This window comes from Diaporthe amygdali (assembly GCF_026229845.1).
Source record: "Diaporthe amygdali strain CAA958 chromosome Unknown NODE_3_length_2959817_cov_65_330692, whole genome shotgun sequence".
NCBI lineage: Eukaryota > Fungi > Ascomycota > Sordariomycetes > Diaporthales > Diaporthaceae > Diaporthe > Diaporthe amygdali.
In genome coordinates this window covers 398737-423429 of record NW_026517023.1, presented here as the reverse complement: position 1 = coordinate 423429, position 24693 = coordinate 398737, and the positions used below count along the sequence as shown (strand labels likewise).

The 24693-nt window shown below is 51.6% G+C and overlaps 5 protein-coding genes across 5 annotated transcripts; 1 reads left to right on the top strand and 4 right to left on the bottom strand.

The window, feature by feature from the left end:
• Positions 1–3577: 3577 nt before the first annotated feature.
• On the top strand, positions 3578–4569 carry J7T55_002520 (uncharacterized protein; the record flags this gene model as incomplete). Its single annotated transcript, XM_053137601.1, has 4 exons — positions 3578–3729; positions 3790–3876; positions 3938–4024; positions 4089–4569. The coding sequence occupies 4 exons, from the start codon at positions 3578–3580 to the stop codon at positions 4567–4569; spliced, it is 807 nt and encodes a 268-aa protein (XP_052998390.1).
• Positions 4570–4905: 336 nt separating this feature from the next.
• On the bottom strand, positions 4906–5958 carry J7T55_002519 (estradiol 17-beta-dehydrogenase 12; the record flags this gene model as incomplete). The annotated part of the gene is made up of 1 exon (XM_053137600.1): positions 4906–5958. The coding sequence occupies one exon, from the start codon at positions 5956–5958 to the stop codon at positions 4906–4908; it is 1053 nt and encodes a 350-aa protein (XP_052998389.1).
• A 1866-nt stretch (positions 5959–7824) lies between these two features.
• J7T55_002518 (uncharacterized protein) lies at positions 7825–9378 on the bottom strand (the record flags this gene model as incomplete). The annotated part of the gene is made up of 2 exons (XM_053137599.1): positions 7825–8979; positions 9067–9378. 2 exons carry the CDS (start codon positions 9376–9378, stop codon positions 7825–7827), a joined length of 1467 nt encoding a protein of 488 aa, XP_052998388.1.
• A 3280-nt stretch (positions 9379–12658) lies between these two features.
• J7T55_002517 (uncharacterized protein) lies at positions 12659–13353 on the bottom strand (the record flags this gene model as incomplete). Its single annotated transcript, XM_053137598.1, has 2 exons — positions 12659–12758; positions 12911–13353. 2 exons carry the CDS (start codon positions 13351–13353, stop codon positions 12659–12661), a joined length of 543 nt encoding a protein of 180 aa, XP_052998387.1.
• Positions 13354–14031: 678 nt separating this feature from the next.
• On the bottom strand, positions 14032–15632 carry J7T55_002516 (uncharacterized protein; the record flags this gene model as incomplete). The annotated part of the gene is made up of 5 exons (XM_053137597.1): positions 14032–14080; positions 14155–14230; positions 14433–14798; positions 14959–15154; positions 15222–15632. 5 exons carry the CDS (start codon positions 15630–15632, stop codon positions 14032–14034), a joined length of 1098 nt encoding a protein of 365 aa, XP_052998386.1.
• Between the last annotated feature and the right edge of the window lie 9061 nt (positions 15633–24693).

Sequence of the window (24693 nt, the reverse complement as noted above, 5' to 3'; positions counted from 1 at the left end):
TGCCAGGTCTAGATCGTTTATTACGCTATTAATACTAACCTTCTCCATAAAGTCCTTTAAGGACTTCCGATGATATAGGTTAGGGCTATCTTGAGCATGCTTTTTATCGAAACTATGTACCGAAAAGATTAATAGGGATAAAAGAGAAAGGGGTAGGATGCCTAGCGAGAATAAACTAATTCTACAAGCTAATCATGCATTTATAATTAAGTTGCACCTGAACCGTAAGCGTCTTAAAGGTAACAAAATTGTTAATCCCTTTCTGGCACTGCGCAGATCCCCTTTATCTTCCCTGACGGAAGAAGTCTTTCACAGTCTTTTGCGGCGGCATAGTGAGAGTCAAGTTTTCTAGAGGAAGGCGAGGGAACAGACAGCAGGGTCTTGAAAGAGCAGACAGGCGCAGTTGTTGAAACTAGTCAGTAGTCAGTAGTAAGTAGTAAGCAGGAGGGGGAGGAGAGGGAGGAGAAGGGTGAGCGACCACGATTGCGACCACCTCAAGTACCAGGATTTTGGCAGCCGGGCGGCCAGTCGTTGGCCCAGAGGCCCCCAGGAACCGGCCCTCTTACCCCGCCCGCGCGTAGCTATCGTTCTGGCGGCGGTGGCCGGAATCCCGGCGGGTGGCCTGTGGTGAGGGTCGGTCAAAGTTGATCAAATTCGAATGGGAGCGAGCCGGGGCCAGAAGGCTGGGTGGTCAAGGTGATTTATACACTGGGCATCACAGAGCGTGGGTGAGGCGTTGGCGGATCAGAGGTCGGTCGCTGACTAACGCGGTTAGGACAAGCCGGGTGGAAACTTATAGAAGATTACCTCTACCTAGGTTGTGATGAGCTATTTTCAGATTTCCGAATCGGTTTGGTCGAGGACATTGTTCGCCTCACAATTTCCAGCCTTTTGGATCTGGAGAAGCGGTGGACAAACCGGTCAGATAATGTCCGAGAGAGAGAGACAGCAATAAATGGCCGTGTTTTATGAGCGATATGAAAGACCACTCGAGGGCTCGCGCGCCCAACAGCGACCGCCACGCATTAATTTGACCACGACTCGTGGCAGTGCAGAGCTCTCAGATGCCTGGCTTTCAGACAATCCGAGTTTTGAAATGAATAGCGAAAATAGTGTTGAATGCATGGGTGATGGGCCGTTCGCCAATGCTACCCTCTCTGAATCATCGTCTTGCATGTAACCTGGCTGGTGTTGCCATCCGTTCGCCAGCCCAACCTGTGATGATGCTTGCCGATTCCCCCAGCGCGGAGTGACCGCCAGAGTTTAGGTGATCTGGCAATCCTATGACTGTTCTTTGACATCCTCCGGTATCCTTGAGTTTGGCATGGGAAATACGAGCCAGCCGCAACCTGTGCAGTTTGAATTGCCTATCGATTACTTGTTGAAGTTTTGACCAGTCTATCTTACCATGTCATCTTGGTCGACCAAGTCTTCCTCACCCACTCATGAGCCTATGCCGTCTTACGGCAAATGCAAGGACTGAGTTTGGTCACTGGACAGTCGACCATGTGTTAATTTAATTTTGTCAGGGAGTATTGTCAGCAATTTAACCCACAATGAAACCAACCTTCAAAAGATTCTTTTCTCATCGTGTCTGAAGGTCAACATTACAGCCATCCTGTGCTGACAAGAAAATCACACCTTGGACAGCACCAGTTGGACGCAGTGCATACTTTGACCGTTATGGACAAAGTCAAGTTGACAGGTAAGGTTTGGTTTGATGGATTGACGCGTCTTCACATATTATTTTCGTTAAGTGCGTCCTGGGCGCTTTTCAGCATGGTATGTGAGGTTCGCAATCGAAGGACGACCGGCGGCCGTGGCTGTGGCCGTGGTTGAGTTTATATTAGGACCAGATTCCGACTTGTCGACCCAAAGCGATTGCGCGGCTGGAGATCTGGTCCGAGACAATTTATTTTCCATTGTATCAAAAAGGAAAGATTCATTCGCTTTGACAGCTGTATCCATGCTCGTGAGCTAATGGTAAGATCAGAACTCCATCTCCACCGAAGCGATGGGCGCCCTTCACCCTCCCCAACACCCCGGGCAATATCCTCGGTGGCTTCTGGATGAAGCGACAGTAGCATACACGTAGCATGCATCAATCATATTGACGAGAAGGATATTATTACTAGGGCGTGCTGCAGGGAGGATGTCCGAGGTAAAACAGCGTTGCTGAGACGCAAATGGCCAGTGGGTAGCATTCTAGAATTTTCTTTTCGAATGGCAATGATTGATCTATCAAAAACAAATCCGGTAATTTGGTCTTCACGCATCCACGCTCTCAGTCGCCACAGGGCCGAGACATGATGGGTGCTCATGATGCATGCTGATCCCGGGCAGCTGGTGCAAAGCACTTGAAGCCTCCGAGCCGAGCTGTCATCGAATATCTCCGGAGTATCCAAGTTACGACGGGATAACCAGCTGCGTCGCTCTGTCCAGAAACTTGCCGTTCTCAGGATAGTTACATGTAGATCAGTATTTGCGAAAAGAATAAGACGGATGGAAGTAGTAATGAGCCACATTGTCCGGCCATGGACATGACCTGTGGCAATGAGCATAGAATTGGTTAGAGTGCCTCCAGCTGAAGCGATGACGCAGGTGCTGGGTGAGAGAGAGGGCTGAATCAGCTTCTACTCGGCCATGATTACCTAGGTTGAACCATGCTGGCCTTGCCGCCGGGACGCTGACCGCTCGTTCAATCATAATCATTTCCGCCGGGCTGGAATGTAGATCTCGGGGCAATTTTCCATACTGTCTGCAGCATGGAGAAGATCTGCTCAAGCTCAAGGTGTTTCAGAGGTCCGTTTTGAGGTGAAGCTCTGATCCTCTAGTCCCTGGTGTGAATCCGGCAGCTCCCGCCGGCCGAATCAAGGTCCAAAACACTGACGAGGCCAATCAGAACAATGATGCGACCCCTCGATACTACCGATGGAGTAACGGTAACGAGCGCTAGATTGTTGGGGAAAGGTTTAAGCTTGAATCAAGGTTGGGTGCGGCTCCATGCACGCCCGTAGGGCTTGATCACCACAAACATGCATACGTGTGTCGATTTTCCGTCCCAAAGTGTGCCGAAGTCTGCGACGCCTCGACCACTAGCCATTGTCTCGCTCGACCATTGGACGCCGCAGTGAAATGCCCAGGAACGTCAAGGTCGTCCAAACATTCAAACAACTCGTGAAATCATCTCAATTGGCTTGTCACGGGCCTTGGCGACCCGAGACCAGCTCTGTTTCGACCCCCACCGCCCGTCGCCCAGTGGAGCCAAGACGGCCTCGAATCGCATCTCGACTCTGCCACCTACTCGGCATCCGGACTATGCAGCAGTCGGGCTTTCTGTCAAAGACTTGGACGGAATTGAAACTAATGCCATATTCGAGCGGCCTTGTGATCAGCAGCACATACTACGTAGTTTGAACATCCCTTTGGTTTAAAAGGCAGCACCGTCCTCGCTGAACTAGCTGAACCTATCTCTGCGTGTCCAATTCTTCGGGTGTAAATATTATACTTCGACTCCATCCTCAACAAAGCAATAATTATATCGAGCTGTGCTCATTTTTCTGCTTTAATAATCAATATGCGTTGCGCCGTTGTTCTCTCACTCACTGCTCTGGCAGTTGCTGCTCCTGTCAGCCAAGGACTCGAGGCTCGTCAGGACGATGTCGCCAGCATTCTGGCTGCCCTCCAATCTGAGAGCCCCGAGGATGCCCAAGCAGCTCAAGGTGCTCTGTAGGTGGTTCCGCTTCAAGTGGTCACATTGTTCCACCCGCTTACATTTTTGACTACCAGGAACGCTCGTCAGGACGATGTCGCTAGCATCTTGGCTGCTCTCCAGACTGAGAGCCCCGAGGATGCCCAGGCCGCTCAAGGCGCTCTGTATGTAGTCATGATTTGGAGTGAAGATTTCTTTTCAGTCGCTAACACTTTGGCCTTGCAGGAACGCTCGCCAGGACGACGTCGCCAGCATTCTGGCTGCTCTCTCATCCGAGAGCCCAGAGGATGCCGCGGCTGCTCAAGGCGCTCTGTAAGTAGTTTCATGTGCTTTAAGTGACTGCAAAGTTCCCCTCGCTGATGTTCTGCCTCTCTAGGAACGCCCGCAGCCCCAAGAAGCAGGCTGCTGATGACGATGAGGAGCAGCTGGATGCCGACGGATATGAGCTCGACACCCGCAGCCCCAAGAAGCAGGCGGCTGCCGACGACGAGGAGCAACTTGATGCTGATGGATACGAGCTTGACACCCGCAAGGTCAACGATGATGACGAGCAGCTTGATGCCGATGGGTACGAGCTCGACACTCGCAGCCCCAAGAAGCAGGCTGCCGATGATGACGAGGAGCAGCTTGACGCTGATGGATACGAGCTCGACACTCGCAGCCCCAAGAAGCAGGCGGCTGCTGACGACGAGGAGCAGCTTGATGCTGATGGGTACGAGCTTGACACCCGCAAGGTCAACGATGACGACGAGCAGCTTGATGCCGATGGGTACGAGCTCGACACCAGGAAGACCAAGGATGCCGATGAGGAGAAGGAGGAGGAGGAGGAGATTGCTGCGGGTGAGGAGGACGCCTAAATTTCTTAGCATACCAGCGATATAGTGTGTGTCGGGTCAAGAGGTGACCATTCATGGGACGGTTTTAATACGGTCGGCCGGCCTGCTCGTAGATGCTAGGCAGCTTAGAAAAATGTAAATTCTGGCCATTTAATGATCGTCTTCACTCTCACAGATGCATTGTGTTTGGCAAGAGTGCTTCACTAAACAGTCTTCAGTGTGTTGAGCTTTCGACGATCTCAGTTGTAAACGCATCGTCCATGTATGCCTGCACTCGGATGACTTCTGCCCCAATCCTATGATGAAACGATATACCTATGAGTCAGACTGTCACCTGGTGGCGGTACATTAGTAGGTCTACTCGTCCTTCGGCTTCTGGAACTCATCAAAAGCCGTCTTCTTTTGCCTCATCGAATCAACCACCCCCTTTGTCACAAATCGCTCCGGCAGAATATCCATGAGAATCCTTTGCAAGTGATGCAGCCAGTAGGGGCTGAATTCCCTCCATCCTCGGCTGACAGCACCATCTACCCTGGTCACAATATACTCTCCGTACGTATCCGAGTCTGGCGCCCCTCTACTGGAACCTACGCAGTTGGACTGGCTCCTCACGTCCCCAGGTATCACACAGAGACAGTCGATATGCTGTGTGTCAGGACTAGTCTCCAGCTCTCTGGCTAGGCCACGACTGAAAGCCAGGTTGAATGCCTTGACCGCGCTGTACATGACCATCCACGACAAGCCAACGAAGCCGGCCGAGCTCAGATTGATAATAAGTGATCGCCTGTGCGTTCCAAAAGTCATTCCATGCTCATCAGTCCCAGATCCGTTGTGAGCCAGCACGGGGAGCATGAGCGTCGTCAGCCACGCCATGAATCGCGTATTCAGGTCGATCATCGCGTCGATCTCGCCAGGCGAGTAGGTTGCCAGCTCACGGAAGACGGGCGTCGCGATGGGAACCGCCCCGACATTGTTGACGAGAATGGACACGCGGAGGCCTTTTTCGACGATCGCCGCACGCAGCTTATCTTCCATCTCCTTTGGCGTAGCGGTCTGCGCATCCATGACGATGGTCTTGACGAATGTATCCGCCTCGGCGCGCTGCTCCACTGGTACCTGCGTCACGAGCTTCCTTGCCGCCTCCGCTAGCTCGTCCTCTTTGTGCCCTAGTAAAATTACACCGAATCCATTTTTCACTAGGGCCTGGCCGATGCCATAGCCAATTCCCGCACTGGCCCCGGTAATGAGTGCGTAGGCTGGTTCCGGGCCGCGGCGGCGATAGGCCTCGAGGGGCTTGGCAGGTGTGCTGAAGTGGAAGAAGAGGAAGTCGACGATGCGCTCGGCGAGGCCTAGGCACACGATTGTGCCGATGCACGCCAGTATATTAACGACGGATATGGATATCGCCATTATGCTTCTGGCTGAACGACGCCTCGTGTGATGTCAGGTGTCGATCGCCCGCTAGCCTGCAGCTTTTACCACCGATCGGTTCGAGTCTTGAGTACAACAGGCTTGATCTGAAAAAAGTGTCAGACAACGTGGCACTGCGATCAGAACTGTGCCGCAGCAACACAGTGGCACATGACTTGATTGCGGTAACGCCGGCTCTGCTCATCCTTCGACAGGGTCTAAATCCTGAGCTCCAGAACATGTGGCCAGTTACCGGATCGCATCAGATAGGTGTCAAGATAAGGCACAACACTCTAAGCTGACCTTCCATCTTAGGCCTACAGTAGTAACGTACTGTGCATTTACAGTCCATTCTCCACGCAAGACCTTCTTCACCACGGGCCGCAGATTTGACATACGATTTTTTTGATAGTCGAAGAGTCGAAGAGCTTGAGCTGAGTTCGTAAAAAGACACGGTGGATTTCAATGTCGGTTCGTGACCCACATGTTGGGCGATGTCCACAAGCCACTGAAAAGATAGCCTGAAATGACTCTCAGCTGGGTTCAATAGACATTTTCTTCCAAGTCAAAACACTTCACCAAGGCGTGGATGACAGCTGTGAGAGGCCACACAATAGCCTGACCCCTTCAATGATTTTCAAAAAGTTTGTGCTTCGTCAATGAAAATTTTCTACTGCCTTATTGATAACTTTTGGAAAGACGAGACCAGCACACTCGAATAGAAGCGGCCCGATGTTTAGACAACCTCACAATGGAGCCGGATCCTCAGTGACTGCCAAAACTCTGCCCCGTGCGGTGAAGGAGGACTGCGTCAGGGCCATAGTTAAGAATACAAGTGTTGTGAGAAAAATGTTTTCTAAACCCCCTCCCCCTCCCACTTCTTCGTCTGGTCTATGGGTAGTAGACACTGATGTGACATGAACCGTCCGCTCTATCTACTCCTGCACAATGGTCTCAAGTCCGTGGCACCTCAATCTTGTGCAAATATATCACATTAACCTACATTCGATGCTTGGACGTGTGGATTAAGCGATGACTGTTCGAGGTGCACCACACATTTACCCGAAAGGTATGTTAGAGATCAAAGAAGGACCCAACGAGGCCTCCAAGGTGTATGTGACACTGGTATTTCTTGTTTTGTCGAAATATGCTTGATGTTATATGTTTGGGTTCCCTAGCCCTTTTGAAACTCATATCTTTGCGTGATGTACTTCATGGGATTCTCCTGCAGCGCATCAATTCGATTGGGACCAAGAGCGACTCTGGGGCACCATCGGACCCTCCGTTCCCTTTGAGCGCAAACTGTCAGTCCCTAAAGAGCACTTTCGTAGACGCAATGCGAGGCTTCAACATCTTGAAGACTTCAAGCAAAACTTGCTGCTCTCTGACATTCGGTCCTCGCCAGGGGTACGATCGTCAAACCGGTCTCGAGCCGTGTCTCGAATACTGCCAGGGCACCTATTAGTGATACTGCTGAGGAGGCGATTACAAATGATACATGGCAGGCCATATCCAAGCCTTTTCCGACCTTGACCGGATTTCACCACACGATCCATGACAATTGTGTGGACGCAGCCGATCGTGTGCCAGTGAGCATCAGACTCGTCGTTGGTGCCAACAATCTTCTTTCTTTTTTTGCCCCGGGAATATGAACGTCAAGCCACTGGGATTTTTGTGCGCAACACCTTGTTACCCGCGGAATCTGCCAGATTGTACACAATGCATACCATTACTAGAATATTCTTTTCGTACATTTGTAGTGGTTCGGTCCATAATACTAAGTTACATGCGAAGCTGAAAGTAGAGACTGACGGTGTCTATAGCCGATCACGGTCTCATGCCGGTTAGTCGGTCTTTGTGGAAGAATCATACGAACGATCGGTACTGGCCCATCTGCTCAAGAGGCCACTTGACGGCCTCCTTCCAGCGGCGGGAGATGAGCCTTTCCACGTCCGTTGCGACGCTGATGCCCCAGCCCTTGACGAACCATGTCTTCCCCTCAGCCCTGTACATGATGCAGCAGTAGTACATGAGGACCAGAAGCGCAACCTCGTTCCTCTGCCTGAGCAGTTGGATGTAGTCCTCCGCAATGGTGATAGGCCAGTACGTCGTCACGCGCATCTCCGCATCGTCGGTCGTGATCACCGCCTTCTCGATGGCGTCGATGAGCTTCCTGATCTCAAGATCCACCAGGACTACCACCAAGTTGTCTAAATCCGGCTCTTGCTTGATCGCTGTGGATAGGCTGCGTAGCTCCTCCGCCAGCCGGGGCATGAACGCGTTGTTCTTGTCATGTGTCTGGAAGTGGAAAAGGTCCTTGAAGTAGCCCGCTTGTATGCATTCTTCCGAAGACTGCAGCACGCTGGCGACGCCTCTGTCGAGGATGAACACATCGATCATGTCTTCGACGGTCGGTGGCCGTTGGCCTTCGATTAGTGGTGAATCGTTGGGCCTAATGTTCGCAAAGGAGGCAAAGGCACCGACGAGGAGCAACGAAGACGCCATGAACAAGGCATGGCAGTTTTCGGAAGTAATGGCCGCCAGATGGCCGCGCATACCCTCAATAGACCGGTTCTGGTGCTGCGATGCGTGGAGCGAGTGGTCGCTCCTTTGTCCAGGGTGAAGGTAAGCCTGGTGGAAAGCGGCCACTGCGAGGATCTGGTGAACCAGGAATGGGTATTTGTATGCGAGTTTTGGAACCTGCACCTGCCACACGTGCAGTTCATCCTGCGCTCTCGGGAGGGTCAGCGAGGTCGCGACACTATAGTGATGCATCAGCTCGAGGTCCTGGATCCAAGCTGCCTCGCGTTCGCCCCCTATTGGGAGCATGAATTTGTCGAAGTATGGGAAGGGGTCCTCATCCGCGGAGGGCGGCGTCGTCGTCAAGTGCCTCTCGGGGTCAGGACAGAAATTAGCCGTTGCCGTTGGCGTCTGTATTGCCGAAGGGTCCGGAGGACTTAAGCTCTGGAAAGGAGAGTTGACGACAGAGTTGAAGTCGGGCAAGTCAGGCAGTGAGTGTCTCTGGATACAGAACTGTCAGACTCTACACATCCGTTGCGTCCCGGCCTAGATGACAAGACTAGTCGCTGCTGGGAGAATGGATCTTACATGATCCATAGTCGAGAAGCTGGACTTTGAGCCCTCGGGGCTCGCAGAGCTGATTGTCGATGAGCGTTCCCGCTCCCGCTGCTCCCGCTGCTCCCTCTGCAGGATCGCCGGGGGCGGATTGTCCAACAGGCTACACTTCACATCGTGCCGTATGCAGGCCGAGCATGGCCTCTTCTCATCGCACTGCCATGGCGTCAGCTGAAGTGTTTCGACGGTATCGAAGTCTTGGTTTTGGGTAGGCGGGAAGAAATCGAGGCATATTCTGGGGGGTGAATGGGTCCAGCAGGAAGTGCCAGGAGGTGAAATGGACATGGCACCCAACTGCAAAGGGATGCGCAGTGGGTCACGACAAATTACTCACCTTGACACGTCGCTGCCTGCATCTCATACACCCATTCCTCGACTTTGTATACCCAAGTCGCGGCATGGAGACGGTGATTTTTCATTCAGATGCCCGGTCTGGTCCAATGGGGTTGATTGCGGTTTGCGTTAGGTTAGCGAGAGCGAGAGCGAAGTGATAACAGCAAGGAGACGAGAGGCTTGAGCTGTGGATGTGACGGAATGGCCCACACCAACGGAACAGTGGCCCGGCGTGGCGAATCAAAACAGATACAGTTCGTGTTCTCGGGAGTGCAGACTGCCGGACGAGGTTGAGTATTGAAATATAAAGTCGAGGACGGTGAGGCCGCCCCTCGAGTGCATTGAACAGACAGCTTCGAGATTCTTGACGTCTGGACTCGGCTAGACTTGACACATTTCGAGGTTTCGAGGGGCCCAAGGTTGGAACGTGGAGGAGTCGAGAGGGTTGCTGAAGCCCACTGCTAGCGGCCAGCGCTGATCTCGGACTTGAAACCGGGTTAACTATGTTGATGGCTCCGCAGCGACCTATTCGTCGGGCGGATAAACACAACCTGGCTAGCTCTCCTCTCCACGACTCCAGCCGCGACTCATTCCTCCTCGACTACCACACCCAGACTCCGAAGACGTTTCTCACTATCTAGACAAAGGGCCGAGCGTGCCGCGTCTTTGCAGCCACCGGACGTGCAGCGTGCATATGTGGCCACAAATAGACCGCGGCTCAAACCTCTTTGGACGCTGGCGCTGGTGTTAGGTCCAGATTCTGGGGCATGTTTTGTTTGCCTGATCAAGCTTCTCGCGAGGGGTCGATCGGTTCTATATATATTTACGCTCCACGCTTACTTTTCTTGGCCTGTGACATCGCTAAGAAAACTCTTGACATCACCTGCGAGGTCTAAACACAAACGCGGCGAACCGCGTCGCCAAGCCAAACAAGTCCCTCCGTGAATGCCGCCATTTGCGTTCATAGTGTCGGCCCTCCGCCTACAAAACGCCTCGGTGCCGTCGACAAACACCAACAGATTGCGGATGCTGCACCTGACGTCCCCTACGTTACCGAGACGCACGGCAGGTTGCAAGATTCGGAGCAATCTGGGCTCTATGGAGACGGTCTAATTAAAGGCTTGCAGCCGGAACAATCAATGGCTGACTTGATAAGTGATAGTGATGACGAGCAGACCCGTCAACGCTATAGTCAGGCACAGAGATCCCCGCGGCAAGCCATGACTTGCGACACGCTGACTGGCAAACAGAGATTGCCACGACTTTTCGACCGCTAGGAACCAGAAGGCGGTGTCGAGATTCCCATCGACCATGGAGTCATGCATGCGGGTTACAATTTGCCGCGCAACAACTCATCATCTCTCACTTCGAGCCGTGAGCAACATTTGAAATTCAGGTTTATCGTGGACAGGGCCAGAGTGTTGTTCTTCCAGCCACCTGGCAATACAGGTATGATTTCGAACAATCCGCAAGTTGGATGCGAACGCTCAAATATTCTCCGGCCCGGAAGTTCGATCCAACAATCATGATGACCCCAGACCAGACGTTCTCGGTGAAGTCGTCTTCGCGACCCTCACATTACGCCATGGACAGCACTGCTGCATAGGCTTTTGCCTAAGGAGTATACTAGCTCATAGAGGAGCCAATTGCATTGCCTTCAGGTTGGTCAATGGTCCAGGCAGAGCTTGCAAATTCAGACCGCCAATTTGCACATTTCTTTTTCTTTGTTGTTACTAATTACTATATTTGTCTCTAATGACCCTATTGCGGAATCTCTATCGCGTGCTTCTTTGCTGACTTGTGCTCTCTCCATGTCTTTTTCTCTTTGAGAAACATTACCTATAATACCAGCGTATTATCGTGTGGATCCTTACCAAATTGTTGTTATAGCTTACAGCTCCGCAGTGAGCGACTGCACCTGAAAGATCTTATTGCACGCAGCTCATTCGTCCATGCGTTTTTTGAGAGATTATACAATGAGGTTGATTGTCACCAACCGTCACGGTGTCATTAGGCTCATCGTCATTATTGCGCCACTCGGTGGTGCGACATTCAGGAAGAAATAGAAATATATTGAAGATGTCGTGGACGTGTAGTTGTTCTTCAAGCGGATTGGCCCATATGTCACAGAAATGCAGGTGCTGTTGCAAGACTCCTCCGTAGAGGTGACCGCTGGTGTGATTGTGCGGAGGGTGAGACTATTTACAAGGGTTTTGTGCAGAATTGTCTCGTGGGATGAGCCAACGTTTAATTTAGTAACACTCGTGCAACATAGAAAAAGTGACGAGAAACGAACAGGAGAAAAATTCCGTATCAGGGCAGAGCCTTCACGCTCGACTGCATCGGGCTAACACGAGTTTGGGATCGAATACAAGGCCGCTGTGTTTGACATCTGATACTGCGCCTGCATAGGACCGCCGCAATCTCAGCCAAACGGATTCAGAACCCAGTTGTAGCCCCTAACACCGCATTTGTGACCGTAAGTGTGTGAGCACACCGCTCATAGTCCCAGCATTACCTGTTGAGCCGCAGAAATCTCGGCATTTCGCTCAATTAGCAGTAAGAGCCGCTGCCATCTTGGTCTAAGTCTGGAGTTTGATCACCACCAGGCAATCACCAGGCCACCCACAGCGTTGGGCGAAAGGTATGGCCACGCAGCTTGTGTGACCTAGATATCAAATACATCGCCATCCACCGGACAGTGACTGTTCCCATATCCTCTCCAATGCACATTTTGCCTGCCGAAAACTTCACCATCGGCACGTTTTGTCAGAGCTAATCCAGCATCATATAGGAAAGGATTATCCGAACCTTCAAAATACTGACAGGTGAGCTGAATACTGACCAAGGAGCTGGAACTCACCATGGAGGCGAGAAGAAAGACGGAAACACCATTCTGCCAGAACGTGATATGCACAGTATACAGAGAACGTGTTGACTGAACACAAGTATTGCGAGACCTCTTCGCCTCTCACGTAGTACATGTCGGAAAGTCTCTACTCCTAGCCCAAGATGATCCTTATGCTCAAAATCTTCGACGTGGTGCAGGTGTCTTCTGTGAAACAACTGTTGTACTGACCTTGCATGACAATGTCTATTGAAACCTTGATCGACCTGACAAGTTACCTTCATCAAGGATTTCATGTATATATCTCACAAAGAAAACTGCGGTCCAAGTTCGTATTCAAAGTTCCCAATCCTTACAACCAAGGTGTGTCTGGACAATTTGGTTTCAGCAAACCTGTCCACCATACGCTTTCACGTCAGCTGTGAAGACCCGCGACGGTATCTCTATATCCCGGTACGCAAGGAGCCTGGGCAGGACAATCAGTCTGAAAGTTGATTTTGGTCAACTTGCTCTTACGTTTGTTTAGTACTATATACCTCAGCCAGCCACTCGGCAAGATTGAACTGCTCCGGCCACGTCTCCTCATTGAATAACTTCAATGGAGGAGAACTTAGCATAGCTACAGCTAAACCATACCGCCAGTTCACGATCGTGCCGTCGTCGTGTATTTCCAAGGCGTAGACGCTCGTGCGCTCTGAGCACTGGCCGTGAGCTACCCAGAACCTCGAGAACTCTCGCCGCGTAGTGCATGTTGCGATCCCGCACGCCGCCCACACCATGAAGCAGTGGGATGAGGGATAACCATAGAGCTTTATCCAGCCAAGACAGGCTTTCATATTGTCACGCGACTGCGATTTCTTCTCTCTGGAAATGTCGGCCTCGATTTGCTCCAAGCACTTCCGCCACAGCGCCTCGTTTAGCTTTGCTGAACAACCATCAAAAGCCCAACTTGGCGGTGGCTGCCAACCGCATTTCACCTGTCTTGGAAGCGAGATCACAGGCGAGTCCTGCCTAGTCTCTTCCGGAGCAATGTGGGCAAACCCCCAACGCTCGTACAGCACGATATCCTGGTCTTCCATATCGTCGGGCTGCAAATTATCAATACCTCCTCTAAGTTTGACTATCGAAGTCGTACTTACTACGACGTAGCTTTCTCTGTGGCATCCTTGCAGCGCATTTGGCCGCGATTGCTGGTCGAGCTCGCAGAAATCCTGTCGTGAAACTTGTCTCGCTACACCATCTATGGCCCAAACGATATAACCATGCTCGGGGAACCCGTGCTTGCGAATAAAAACACCGCAAGCTGCCTTATTTCTCTCACGTGCAGCGCTCGCTTGTTGTGCCCTTTCGAGTTCCGATCGCCGATACCGCAATCGTTCAATAATTATAAGTCCTGCCCCAAAGATACTTAAACCTAACAAAACTGCTGTTCGGGTGTGGAAGTATCGCATTGTCGTGATGGAGAAGATGGCCGTGCTAAGATGAACGCATAAAATAACAATGAACATGAATGCCATGAAATTGAAAATCTGCTCGATTCAAACGTTGTGAAAAAGGAATGTGTGCTTCATTTGAGTGAGATGGCTGCCTGCACCACCTTCTGGATTTTGCAAGAGTCCGCGTAAGCTACAGCTACTCCGAAGGCAGACGTCAATTTTGGCCCTGAAGCCAAGCCACCGCTTTTGAGTCCTTGAGAGAAAAAGTGCATGAATGTCTAGAAAAAGTTCAAAACGCTGAGGCCGCTTTCTGTTGTCCAACTACTGCCCGGTCTCCCACTCAAGGGGCTTCCGGCCATAGACCACATAACTAAAGCCCTGGTCAGCAGCTGATGAACCAAATGGGAAAAATGATTTCAAAGATCAGACATAAAATGTACTCACATCGGGTAGTAATAGTGAATACGAGTATCGCGAACATCAATGCTGGCCATACGGAGGAGCTCCTCGACCTCGTTTGCTTCCATTCCGTAATTCCTCAGCATCTTCCAACACATCCCCCGCAGGGCCCGATGCGTGTTCGTCATTAGCCATCGACCGAGTTCTTTCCATCGTGGCTCGACGGGCCACGGATTCCCTGCAGACGTAAGTAGACTATAACCACCGTCGAGACTCATCGCCGAAGGTGTCATATGCTTAGGACTGGGAGTGGATGATCTTACCCGGGCCGGGCCCGACCTCCTCGACAACATCCACGAAACCAGCCTCAATTAGCCACCGCTTGTAATTGAGTGGCTTCTTCAAGTCTCGACCAATGGCCAGTCCTGCCTCAATCATTATCCGATTCAGCCTTTCTAAATGCGTGCCTTGAAGAGTGTTGTCGTCACACAGTGTCTGGAACACAGGGTCCATAAGTTCGATCCAGCCGCCTGGTCTCAAGCTCTCGAAGGATTTGCGAATGACCGTGCGGTGATCGTCGAAGCAGCTGACTGCGAGACGCAGATGCACGTAATCGAAAGGGTGTGGGTGAATCCAGTCAGAGTGTTCTGAGTCTTCTTTGAAAAATTGCACGTTCGGTACAACGTCGGCTGCATTTGCGATAGTCAGTTGCTGATTGATACAGACGAGCTTTTCCAGGGTATACGATCTCTTGAAGTTTTCTCAGAACATCATGTACCACAGAGAGGGCATTTTAAAGGTATCAGAAATTTGATGGTGACCTGGGGGAACATGGAGCTGTATACTCACTTGGCTGTATCATGCTGAGATCAGTTCCAATGACCGTCGCCTGAGGATGTTCTTGGGCAAATTTAATCGCCCATATCCCCGTCCCAGTGGCGATATCGAGCACATACTCTGGGCGCCCAATAGGAGCACGATAGAGTGCACCACCCAGATAGATTGTGAAGGCCTTGTGCTGGAGGTCTAATCGATCCTGTTCTGCCTGCTCGCAACATCCCCATCAGTGGCGGAACGAATAACAGTGTTGGTGATCTATGACTTGTACGTACGGGATCATTGGGCAAATAGTACTTGCCCGTCTCATGAGCAACGTATGTACGTCCATTCTCCTCGTCTAGTACAGCACCTGGTTCTGCGATCGAGCTTCCGGTCGGCTCCCGCATGAGCTCCTCTGGCACAGGCTGTGACGAAGCATAGAGAACATAGCCATTATATTCTAGAGCTGGAGCCTGGACGCCTTGATTCAATCCACACGACGGTGACTGAAAACTTGCTTCTGCTCCAATGAGCTCATAATCCGGAATTGTGTGAGAGACAAATTGTGCGGGGTCTTCGACGCCAGTGTAGTTAGATGGATGTCCAGCTGCTGTCTCTTCGCCTTTGATCTGGTATGAGTCTTTATCATAGCCTCGTTCTTCCGTGCTCTCTACGGGCAGCTGGGTAGGATTGTAGTTGTCCATCTATTCAATGTCGTCAATCTTCAGGGCTGAGCAATGTAACACAGATCATCAAAGCTGTGAAGCATTTCCCTGGACCCGAAGTCACACATGACATCTTCCCATTTCCGACTAAGCTGCTGCGCCACCTGGGTGCGTTAGTATCATGCACCTACTCCAATTCACTTCTACACATCTCGGCGTCAAATTGTCCAATTAACCAGCGAGATGGATTTTGGATTGCAGTCTGCCCGGGCAGCCAAGCCCTGACAACGTATGGTGAGCCGGGCGCTTTGCTCCGCCCAAAGGTAGACACGCTTACCCATCACTACAAGGCTCAGTCTCTGAGCGACCAAAGTTTCTCATCGGACAGGTGATCCTTCTCGGATCGAGGGGGAATTTGGCCATATAGACCAAAACATTAAAAGCACGATTGATACGCCCATGGAGCGTATACGAGACTGACTATCTCTGGTGAATGCGCTGCGCATAGAGAGGACGACTCGTGGTCAATGGCGTCACGATGAAAATCAACAATGACACTTTGGCTCAAGCTCTTTCAAGCGCTGTATTTCAAAACAAGCGGCGAGATGACATAGAAGCTGAAGACTGTCTGACTTGCAAGAGCGCTGGTGCCTTGAATGATCCCTTACGGGGCATGCTATTGTGATGCTCTCGTCGAGTATGTTGTGCTATCAAATTTCGACGTACCTTTCCGTAGCTTCGAATCGCCGGGCCGCATGCTGGAAGGAAGCGCACTGAAGTCTCGCCCATCTGATCGCACCAGCATTCCAGCAACGTCGTATGACTAGGAAGAAGGCCGGGCTCAGCGACTGTCCTAATGAAGCATGTAAGACGAGTTTATATGCGCAGAGCCATCGAATATCGAGAAACCAAACTAAGGCACCGTGCTCAAGGCATGAAAAAGTTTCGAAGCTCATCTGATCCGCATAGATTCACTATGAAGGCCTCTTCCATTGTCCGCGTAACTTTGTACGAGCTCCTCATATCCTGAACTTTCTCCTTACTACGCTAACAGTCCATATAGTCTCAAAACCAGCCGAATTCTGGCTCAGACTTGGGATTCTTCCTCAACATCTATCACGTAGAGAAGTATCGAACACATGCACGTCTACGCAGTTGATCGAAACGGCGACCTCAGAGAATGGCAGTGAGATTGGTCCAGGACCTATTGAATCGGACCGAGCTATATCGCTGGCAAACCAACCAAGGACAACAGTTTCAGCTGTGAATGATGATTCTCATGTAAGTAATCTTGCCCCGTCCAAGAGACCATGTGACTGCCGCCAATACTACCTTCTCAAGTTGCGGGTATATTGCCAGCCTCGGAATAGAATCATCTAGGAAATAGTTTACGAGAATGGCTGGGCTGATGGTACGTTGTCATCCTAAAAGGGCGAGACATCCACCCGCTGTAAGGATCTGCCGAGGTTTCGTTTCCAAGTGGTCTCAGATGAAAGTTAAAATCTTCCGATGTTATTTGTACCGCATGCCGGCAAAACAGACGACGAAAATACGAAAATACGAGACCGAAAAGTGATTTATTGTGTCACGGCTGTTACTAGTTCGCTCTTTGTAGGCTTAATAGCCATCTGTCCGGTCTGCCCCCCGCATGTGAACATGACTGTTTATGGCTGTGGAGCGCAGAGAGATAATAGCGTGAAGCAGCAAATACTTCAATTAATTCAAGTGTCTAATGTAACACTGAGGTAAGCCAGAACCGTATAAACATAGTTTTGACCGCCGGTACAGAAACAAAAACTGGTTATTGTATGACCCGTTGCCTCCATCTGCGAAAGCTTTTCGGGCCAGCATTTGAGAGCCAATTCTATTATGATGGTAATTGATTGCACCTGCTCCACTGGCTTTTTGATACATCAACAAAGTTAGGGGCGGAAGCTAGAGCCTAACCTAGCGATTGACTAGGTAGATATAGTGCGATCGAGGACTTGACATATTGGCCTTGAAGATATGCTGAACTTACAGTACAATTTCAGAGCTAGTCCATCAGATATTGAGAATATTGGAGGCAGATTCGACCGCGGGGATCACCACACTCGTCCAACCCATTTTGAGGCACCTCCACTTAGCCCCGCATAGTATATCTCTCTCATAGATCGATTTCCAAGGGAAGGCAGATAAGACATCCGGACGAAAGCCATACCTATATAGCCGAGTAAAGTCATATTCATATAACCGAGGAAAGCACACGTGACAGTGACCCAAGAATCAAAGCAGCACCATCAGGAAGATGCAAACCCTCAGTTGTTTTGAGAGACTATAAAGTTGTTAGAAGAGGATGGCACGATCTTGCAACCAATTCCTTCTTCATAGAATGCACTTGAGACTCAATGGTGCGTAATACGTGTACACCGTTTCACGCGAGTGGACATGATGTTTAGCGTGCGCCGCCGCAGCAAAATAGCAAATGACCAAGAACATACGCAATGAAGACGCCTTATTCTCGGATAAGCAATGATGGGTCTGAGATAGAAACGAATTTCAAGAATTCGCTTACAGGGCCTCAGCCCGAAAGCTGCTCCAGTCCCGACGGGACAGATCAAACAAGAGCCACAAAATAAATGCCTCATTCAGGCGCTGGAGCCAATTGGATCATACGTTCTGTAGCTTGAATGAAAAAGGCGATCGGCCCCCATTGCATTTACTTTTTTATTCCATCCCCTGCATTCTCCCTTGTTGGCTCGTCTGGAGCACCGCGCATGCCGCGCAGCCGACTCTCTCGCCAGAATCATCAGACTCTCCGGAGAATCTCGATCAAAGTCCATAATATTCGCAGGGTTGTGATGCGAAGCGGCGATCCTGAATAACGTTTCGCATTTGGGGTCACGGATTTGCCACTGGTGTATGCAGACGTGACTGGATGCGGCATCGTTCATGATGTCGTTTGTTACCTGCCTGAACTGTCTGCGGGTCGGCGAAATGCTGCGCTTGGGGTGCCATTAGGTAAGAAGGTTTGATAGAAGATTAGAAATAAGACACTCTGATGTGGTGGAAGTACGCCCACGATACTTGTTTGGCTGCAATAGGCTGGGAACTCCCGCCCTCGGAACCATAGGCATGGCAGGTGTGTTGGCTTGTCAGAAGAGAAAACACCCCAACTCGATTCAGTTAGCGACGCATCAACTCTGTTCCGGCCATATTTCTCCACTGGATTGCATTCTAAGCGTGAAAGACCCAAGGTAAGCGTCGGTCACACAACGGACACATGTCTACGTCGACAGAACAGGCATCCAAAGGAGTAAATATCGGCAAGTTAAAAATCCCACGCGTATTGCCCATGGGCTTGCCGTGCCTGTCACACGCGAGAACTTGGCACCTGCGGTCTAGACTTGCTTGGAAGCCAGCAGCGGACGCACGAATTCCCGAAAAACCTAATCTGAGGTGTGGCTTCGGCTCAACGTTTGACTCATTCATGAGGAACGGAGAACAGGGTGGACACAAAAGCGAGTCAACTGATGTTCGCAAAGCCACACCCACCTCATCGTGGCAAAGAATATTGTTTAGGTATGTGACTTTCTAGAAGGCTCGGGAGAAGTACCTCAAACACTGGCAGATGTCGAGTAGCAGGTACAACGTCTCGAAACGTCTAGATGGGACGAGGTCATGGTGTGGTTCGATATGGCATCTCAGGATCGTCTGTTCCCCGCCAAGAGAGGAGCTGTGAGCTACCCAGTCGGGCAAATCCTCATCTTCTTACGCTGGCAGATAGTTGCTAACACTGTGTGGCCAAGCGTGCTGCTATTCGTTGCACCCATGCCCCGAGAGAAGGATTCGCATCAATCCCCCATCCTGGGACTCAGCTGGGATATTCTTCAACGAATATAGCACACCGGGTAGTCTACCCGGCCACCTAAGACCCTCTATGGATAAGAAACGAGCCAACGGCTTTGACGTCGCTGCGTTGTCAGAAGGAAAGGGAGAGGGGCTCTTCTTTGAGCATCGCTACCTCCCCTAGAGATTAAGCTCCCTTTCTTCTTCGGTGTCCACAACCAGCGCGCTCCGCATTCTCAACGTCTCAGACTGTCAGGAACCCGGGCCCATTTTTGGGAAGGTTTGTATGGACCTTTCCCAACCGCAAGGGGGTCTTGATAGCATCTTCACGGAGGAATCCGACATATGTTTGGCTGCAGCTATACACATGAGGGAGGAATGGTGGAATGCTACGTCTTGCCCCATTTATGCCGCACTTGTCGCCTTTCCTTGCATAGGATTGGAGCCTCTACAGTGGGGGATTTGTAGGAAGCTTTTCGCGTTGTCACCGCCGCCGCGCGGCCACCAAATCTTCATGGTTCTGTGCCACGAGCCTCACCGTTATACCTTTGGAGTGGGGATGTCTGCTTTTGTGCTCCCGAGGCCGCCACCGGGAGGGGTTCTGGTTTGATCGCCTCTGAACATGTACTTTGTAGGTCATACCGCCGAGAGGCCCGCACTGCTGGACTAGATGTCAGACGGAGAAAGCCATTCTATTCCGTCTCGTAACGGTATAGTGAATTCAGCTCTGGTGGTTGTGGCTGGCTTGCCCTAGCAGGTATTGGGATGACGGTTTCCGCGGGCGGTTTCCCTGAGACACGGAATCGACGCAACTTGCGGAGGGCTCTCCCTTTTTCGCCCGAGTGGCTGGCCTTGACAGTGCTTGGTGCTAAGACAGTGCGCTCGAATTGGCAAGCCGAACCTCTCGGAAGAGATGCAGGCGGTGCTTCGGATCCGAATTGTTGGCCATTGCCTCCGATTCAAACAAAGCCGCCCCCCACTTCTGACAGAATCGAGATCATCCATCGCTCCCATACAAGAATATATCGCTGTTGTCCGGAGCGTCCTCGGGGCTGTCTTGGAAAGGTTTCGGCACAAGCAGCTTCTGAGAGCTGGTACAGGGAATGAAGGGTGTTTGCCAAGCGAGAGCGAAACTGGGTACAGACAAGTTTTACTGTGCGGTGGCATTCCCAGCGATGCTAGCACAAGCCCTTCAGACAGGCATTTGCTACTGAGGGCGACCCACAGGGTGTTTTAACAGGCTTCCCGCGAAGTAACCCAACTTACCTTGATTCGGAAATTTATCCTACAATTTTTTATGACATAGCCGGAGCCGGCACGTTGCAAGCAGGGTCTTCGGGAGTCCGCCTCGGCATTACCTAGGCGTATCCAGTCTTGCAAAACAAGGAAAAGCATTGATCAGTTTGATTGCGGTGCGCAGAGGTCGAGATGCCACGAAACATAGGTATTAGTGGCCAGCCTACCAAACTAAATCACCCAAATGGCGAGCATCAGTGCCTAGGTCCGGCCCGTATGATTAGTACGGGCCTTGCGTTTTGGATAGCGTCATCCTCGTCCTCGACCGAGCTCTCTCCCTGGTCCAACCACCCCCATGCTGAGATTTGCTGAGATCAGCTGCCGTGAAACTGTGACCTGCCCTGGGATGTACCTGGATAGGGGTTACCTGACAGGAGGTTCGTGGAGGGCAAAAGCGCTTGACTCGGCATTGAATGCCGCACTGTTATTAGCGCGACCGCGCCATTTTACTTGAAGCATAGTGCCGGCCTACTATCGATGAAAAAGGCACCATCTTCAGTGTAATAAGCAAACAGAGGCGGGTACCAAAGGGACCAAAGGGACTACAGGGACTACAGGGACTACAGGGACTACAGGGACCAAAGGGCGGCTATGTCGTCCCGCCGGAGCGTACGCCGCCCCTCTGTACGCTGTTTCAGTTCGCTCACGATACCGACTCAACTGGTGAGAAGTCCACATCGACCGACGACCGCAAATGCTAATGAATTACCCACACCGGACAGCAGTCCGGACGGACGATCCCTACACAAATCTTGCCCTGGACCCCATTGACCCATTCCTGTTGGATTCGAGGAGGAAGGCCCGCGATTCGCGGCCGTCGATTAAGCTGTTGGGATCATTGACCGTTGCGGAGTTTGATTTCGGTAGCCTGTCCGCTCTTTGCCTCTTGGAGCAGCATTGCCAATGAGCTTCTCCACATACAGTGTATTGTAGCGAGAATCTTTGGTCGTCTGAGACGAATGGATAGTCCCAAGAAAGAAGCTCCAAGAGAAAAGCCGCGCCGAGCTTAACCAGCAGGCCGGGACGAGCCAATTGCGTCTGTGCCCTTTCGTACATCGATAACTTTGCTTGGACATCAGGAATGATTATTCATTCTGGCCTTCTCGTCAGCTCGTATACCAACCTGATCAATGCTGTATGGGCATGAGATGATTCAGAACGCGGCACATTGCCTTAGTAGTGTATCAGTAGACGTGGTCTGTTGATCTCATAGTGATTACCAGCCACTCACGAGCCAAGGAGAAAATTCCGAAGCATGCAAGCGGGGCCAATTGGTCAGTTGAATGGTTCGGCCCTTTTTACCAGGAGGACAGGTTGACCATGACCCTACCGCTCAGCACAGTCTCCCTGAGCACTGATGTCTTTGTTTCTGGGACGAACCAATCCATACAGTAGGCCTCGCCCCGGCAAGATCCGGCCAGCTTCTGAAGCACAGTGGATGTCTTGTTGTGTCTCAACAGGGCTACGATCCATCGATATGATTGCGCAAGTGTATACGGAGCACACGCAGACTCAGCAAAAGGTGATTGGCAACAACGGTGGACTGCCATGTCGACATTTCACTTGTTTGTCGGACTATAGCCCCTTTCGCGGGCCAGCTGCAGGCGCCACTTTGACCATTTCGGGGTCAAGATGCGAATGCCTCGGCCAGACACGGTTTGATGAGGTAGTTGAGAGTGGAACAGGCGCGGTTGGCGCAGCCGTGAAGCCGACGCGTGGACCGTTATTCGTAGCCTCACAGTTTGCGATTTGTTAATGTGCGCTGAATTCTGCCGCTATTTCTGCCGTTATTTTTCAAGGGGCCACTATATTGGGATTGCGGTAGTTTTTTTCCCCAAGCCAGGGCTGAACGTTCTTGACTCGCACATCTTGGGGCCAAAGCCAAATCGGGGCTCGGCCGGTAGTGCGGCATGCGACGTCACGTCGAAACCCGCAGCCAAGCAGTGGTCACTGCGTAAGGTGTGGGCTATGGCGATGGTATCGAGCTTACTGTGGTACACCGAAGCATCACCGTGCCGGGCAAGTCCAAGGAGTAGAGTTTCCGCATTTTCCAGTTTTGATCCACGATGCTGCTTGGGCAAATTCCGGCGAATAAGGCGATCTTTCGGTGGGGCCGGTGAAAAGCCAACGGCTTTGGACGGATCAGACGGACAGGCAGACAGGACAGTCTGACGGTACAGCGGCACTGAGGCACACTCGCCCCTGTGCCAATGTGCGGTGCCTGGCACTGTCGTCTTGGATGAGCTTGCAGCGGAATCTAACCGCCGCCATGCAATATGGGGTCATCTCGTGCCCATGTGTGCCCCATTAAGATCTTCGACCCCACCGAGATACCTCGTGTGCTATACATACACTTCTGGCTCATCTTGATCTGGTGGAGAAAATATGTCAGTCGTGCCTGTTTGGTGAAGAGAAGCTGTCGGACGGGAATTCGGAAGACGGAACTTAAACAGGAAGTTTGATTATCTTATCTCTATGCCTGATTCCGGGACAGAGCTGTCGCTGACAGCTGTCAAAGAGTATCAGACAGGTTCGGTGCCGTCGGCCAGGCCGGCGGGCGTGTACAGATCTCAAGGACCAGCAATGCCTGTCCTCAAGGTGGTATCGAAGCCGGGAGCTGAGTCGACGCGGAAGCTTCCAAAACTCGATGGAAGCTCCTGGGCTCCCCCACACAATAAACAAGCATCGTAGATGTCAGTCTCTTGATCATGGGGTCTCCCTGGAGAAGGAGTTGGTGTGTGTGAGGAAGTGGGCAGTACGGCAGCAGTTGACGGCCATGGTTGGTCTTCCATCGACACGCCTCGGAGAACTGTCCTGGCATGCCCTGGCTGTTGGGCCCCTGTCTCCTCCCGCCTGTCTCAGCCTTAAAAGCTCGCCCGATAGATCCGATCCAGTGCATCTCATTACATCTGGACGGGTTGCGAGACTGGCTCGATCTCTGGGACCCGGGGAATCCAAGCCCTCGCACGAGGCTGTCGCGCTCTACAACCGTGCTACGTGCATTGGTGATGTGTTTCACTGCTGTACGCAACGACCCTATGTCCTCATGGTTCTCTCATTTCACCCCCATATTGGAATCGGCAAGGATTTGCCCATCGATGACCGTCTCTGATGCATCGTCCTTCGGTCTAGACCCTTGACCGCCTGTCAAAGACCCAAAGAGCTCAAGAGCTCTACTCCACCTGCATGGGTACTCCATATATGTACGTACATGCTGTACCTACAGTACCTGTCAGCCTGCCAGGGGCATTCCGTCATCTGTCAGATTAACGCCCAGGGTATGAGAGGTTCAGATCTCGGGATTGCATCGAACTTTGGGACGCGATCTGCAGGCATGGTCGTGTCCTGCCAGGCCTGCCTGTCTCTTCTGCCTGATCATCCTGCCATCCTGGGAGTGCAGGCCGATCCGTAGCACAACAGCTTTTTTTTTGGTCTGCTGGCACAGAGACAACACCCGCACGCACGCACACACACAAAACGGCAACCCCCCACTGTTGGGTACGTCAATACCTGGCTACCTGGCTCGAGCCTGGGTAGTACTGTAGCTACTCGAGTGACACAAGAGACGGCGCGCCCAATCCACAGCGCTCCTTTAGCCCGTCTGACTCTCTGGCTTGCTCTGGCTTGCAGTGGTTCGAGGTCTGATTCCCCAGTCTCCGGTCCAGTCCACCGGGAAATAAAGCCTCAAGTACTGCCCCCCAGGGAATCGAAATGTTTTTTTTTCCATCCGCCGTTTACTGTCTATTTATTCGAATCGCCATCTCTACACGTCTTCTGCATATCCCGAGAGCACGCAGACAGATAACCGGCTGGCAGAATCTGCTTGACTAAGACAGATGGGCATTCCGCGCATGACCAATAGGCTTCGGTATCCCTGAGAGTTGCAATTTCCGGTGACCTCAAGCGCCGCCCACTTTCCCAGCGGTTCGGATACGATTTCAAGGGCACAGGCAGGCAGGGCACAACCGCCCCGGGG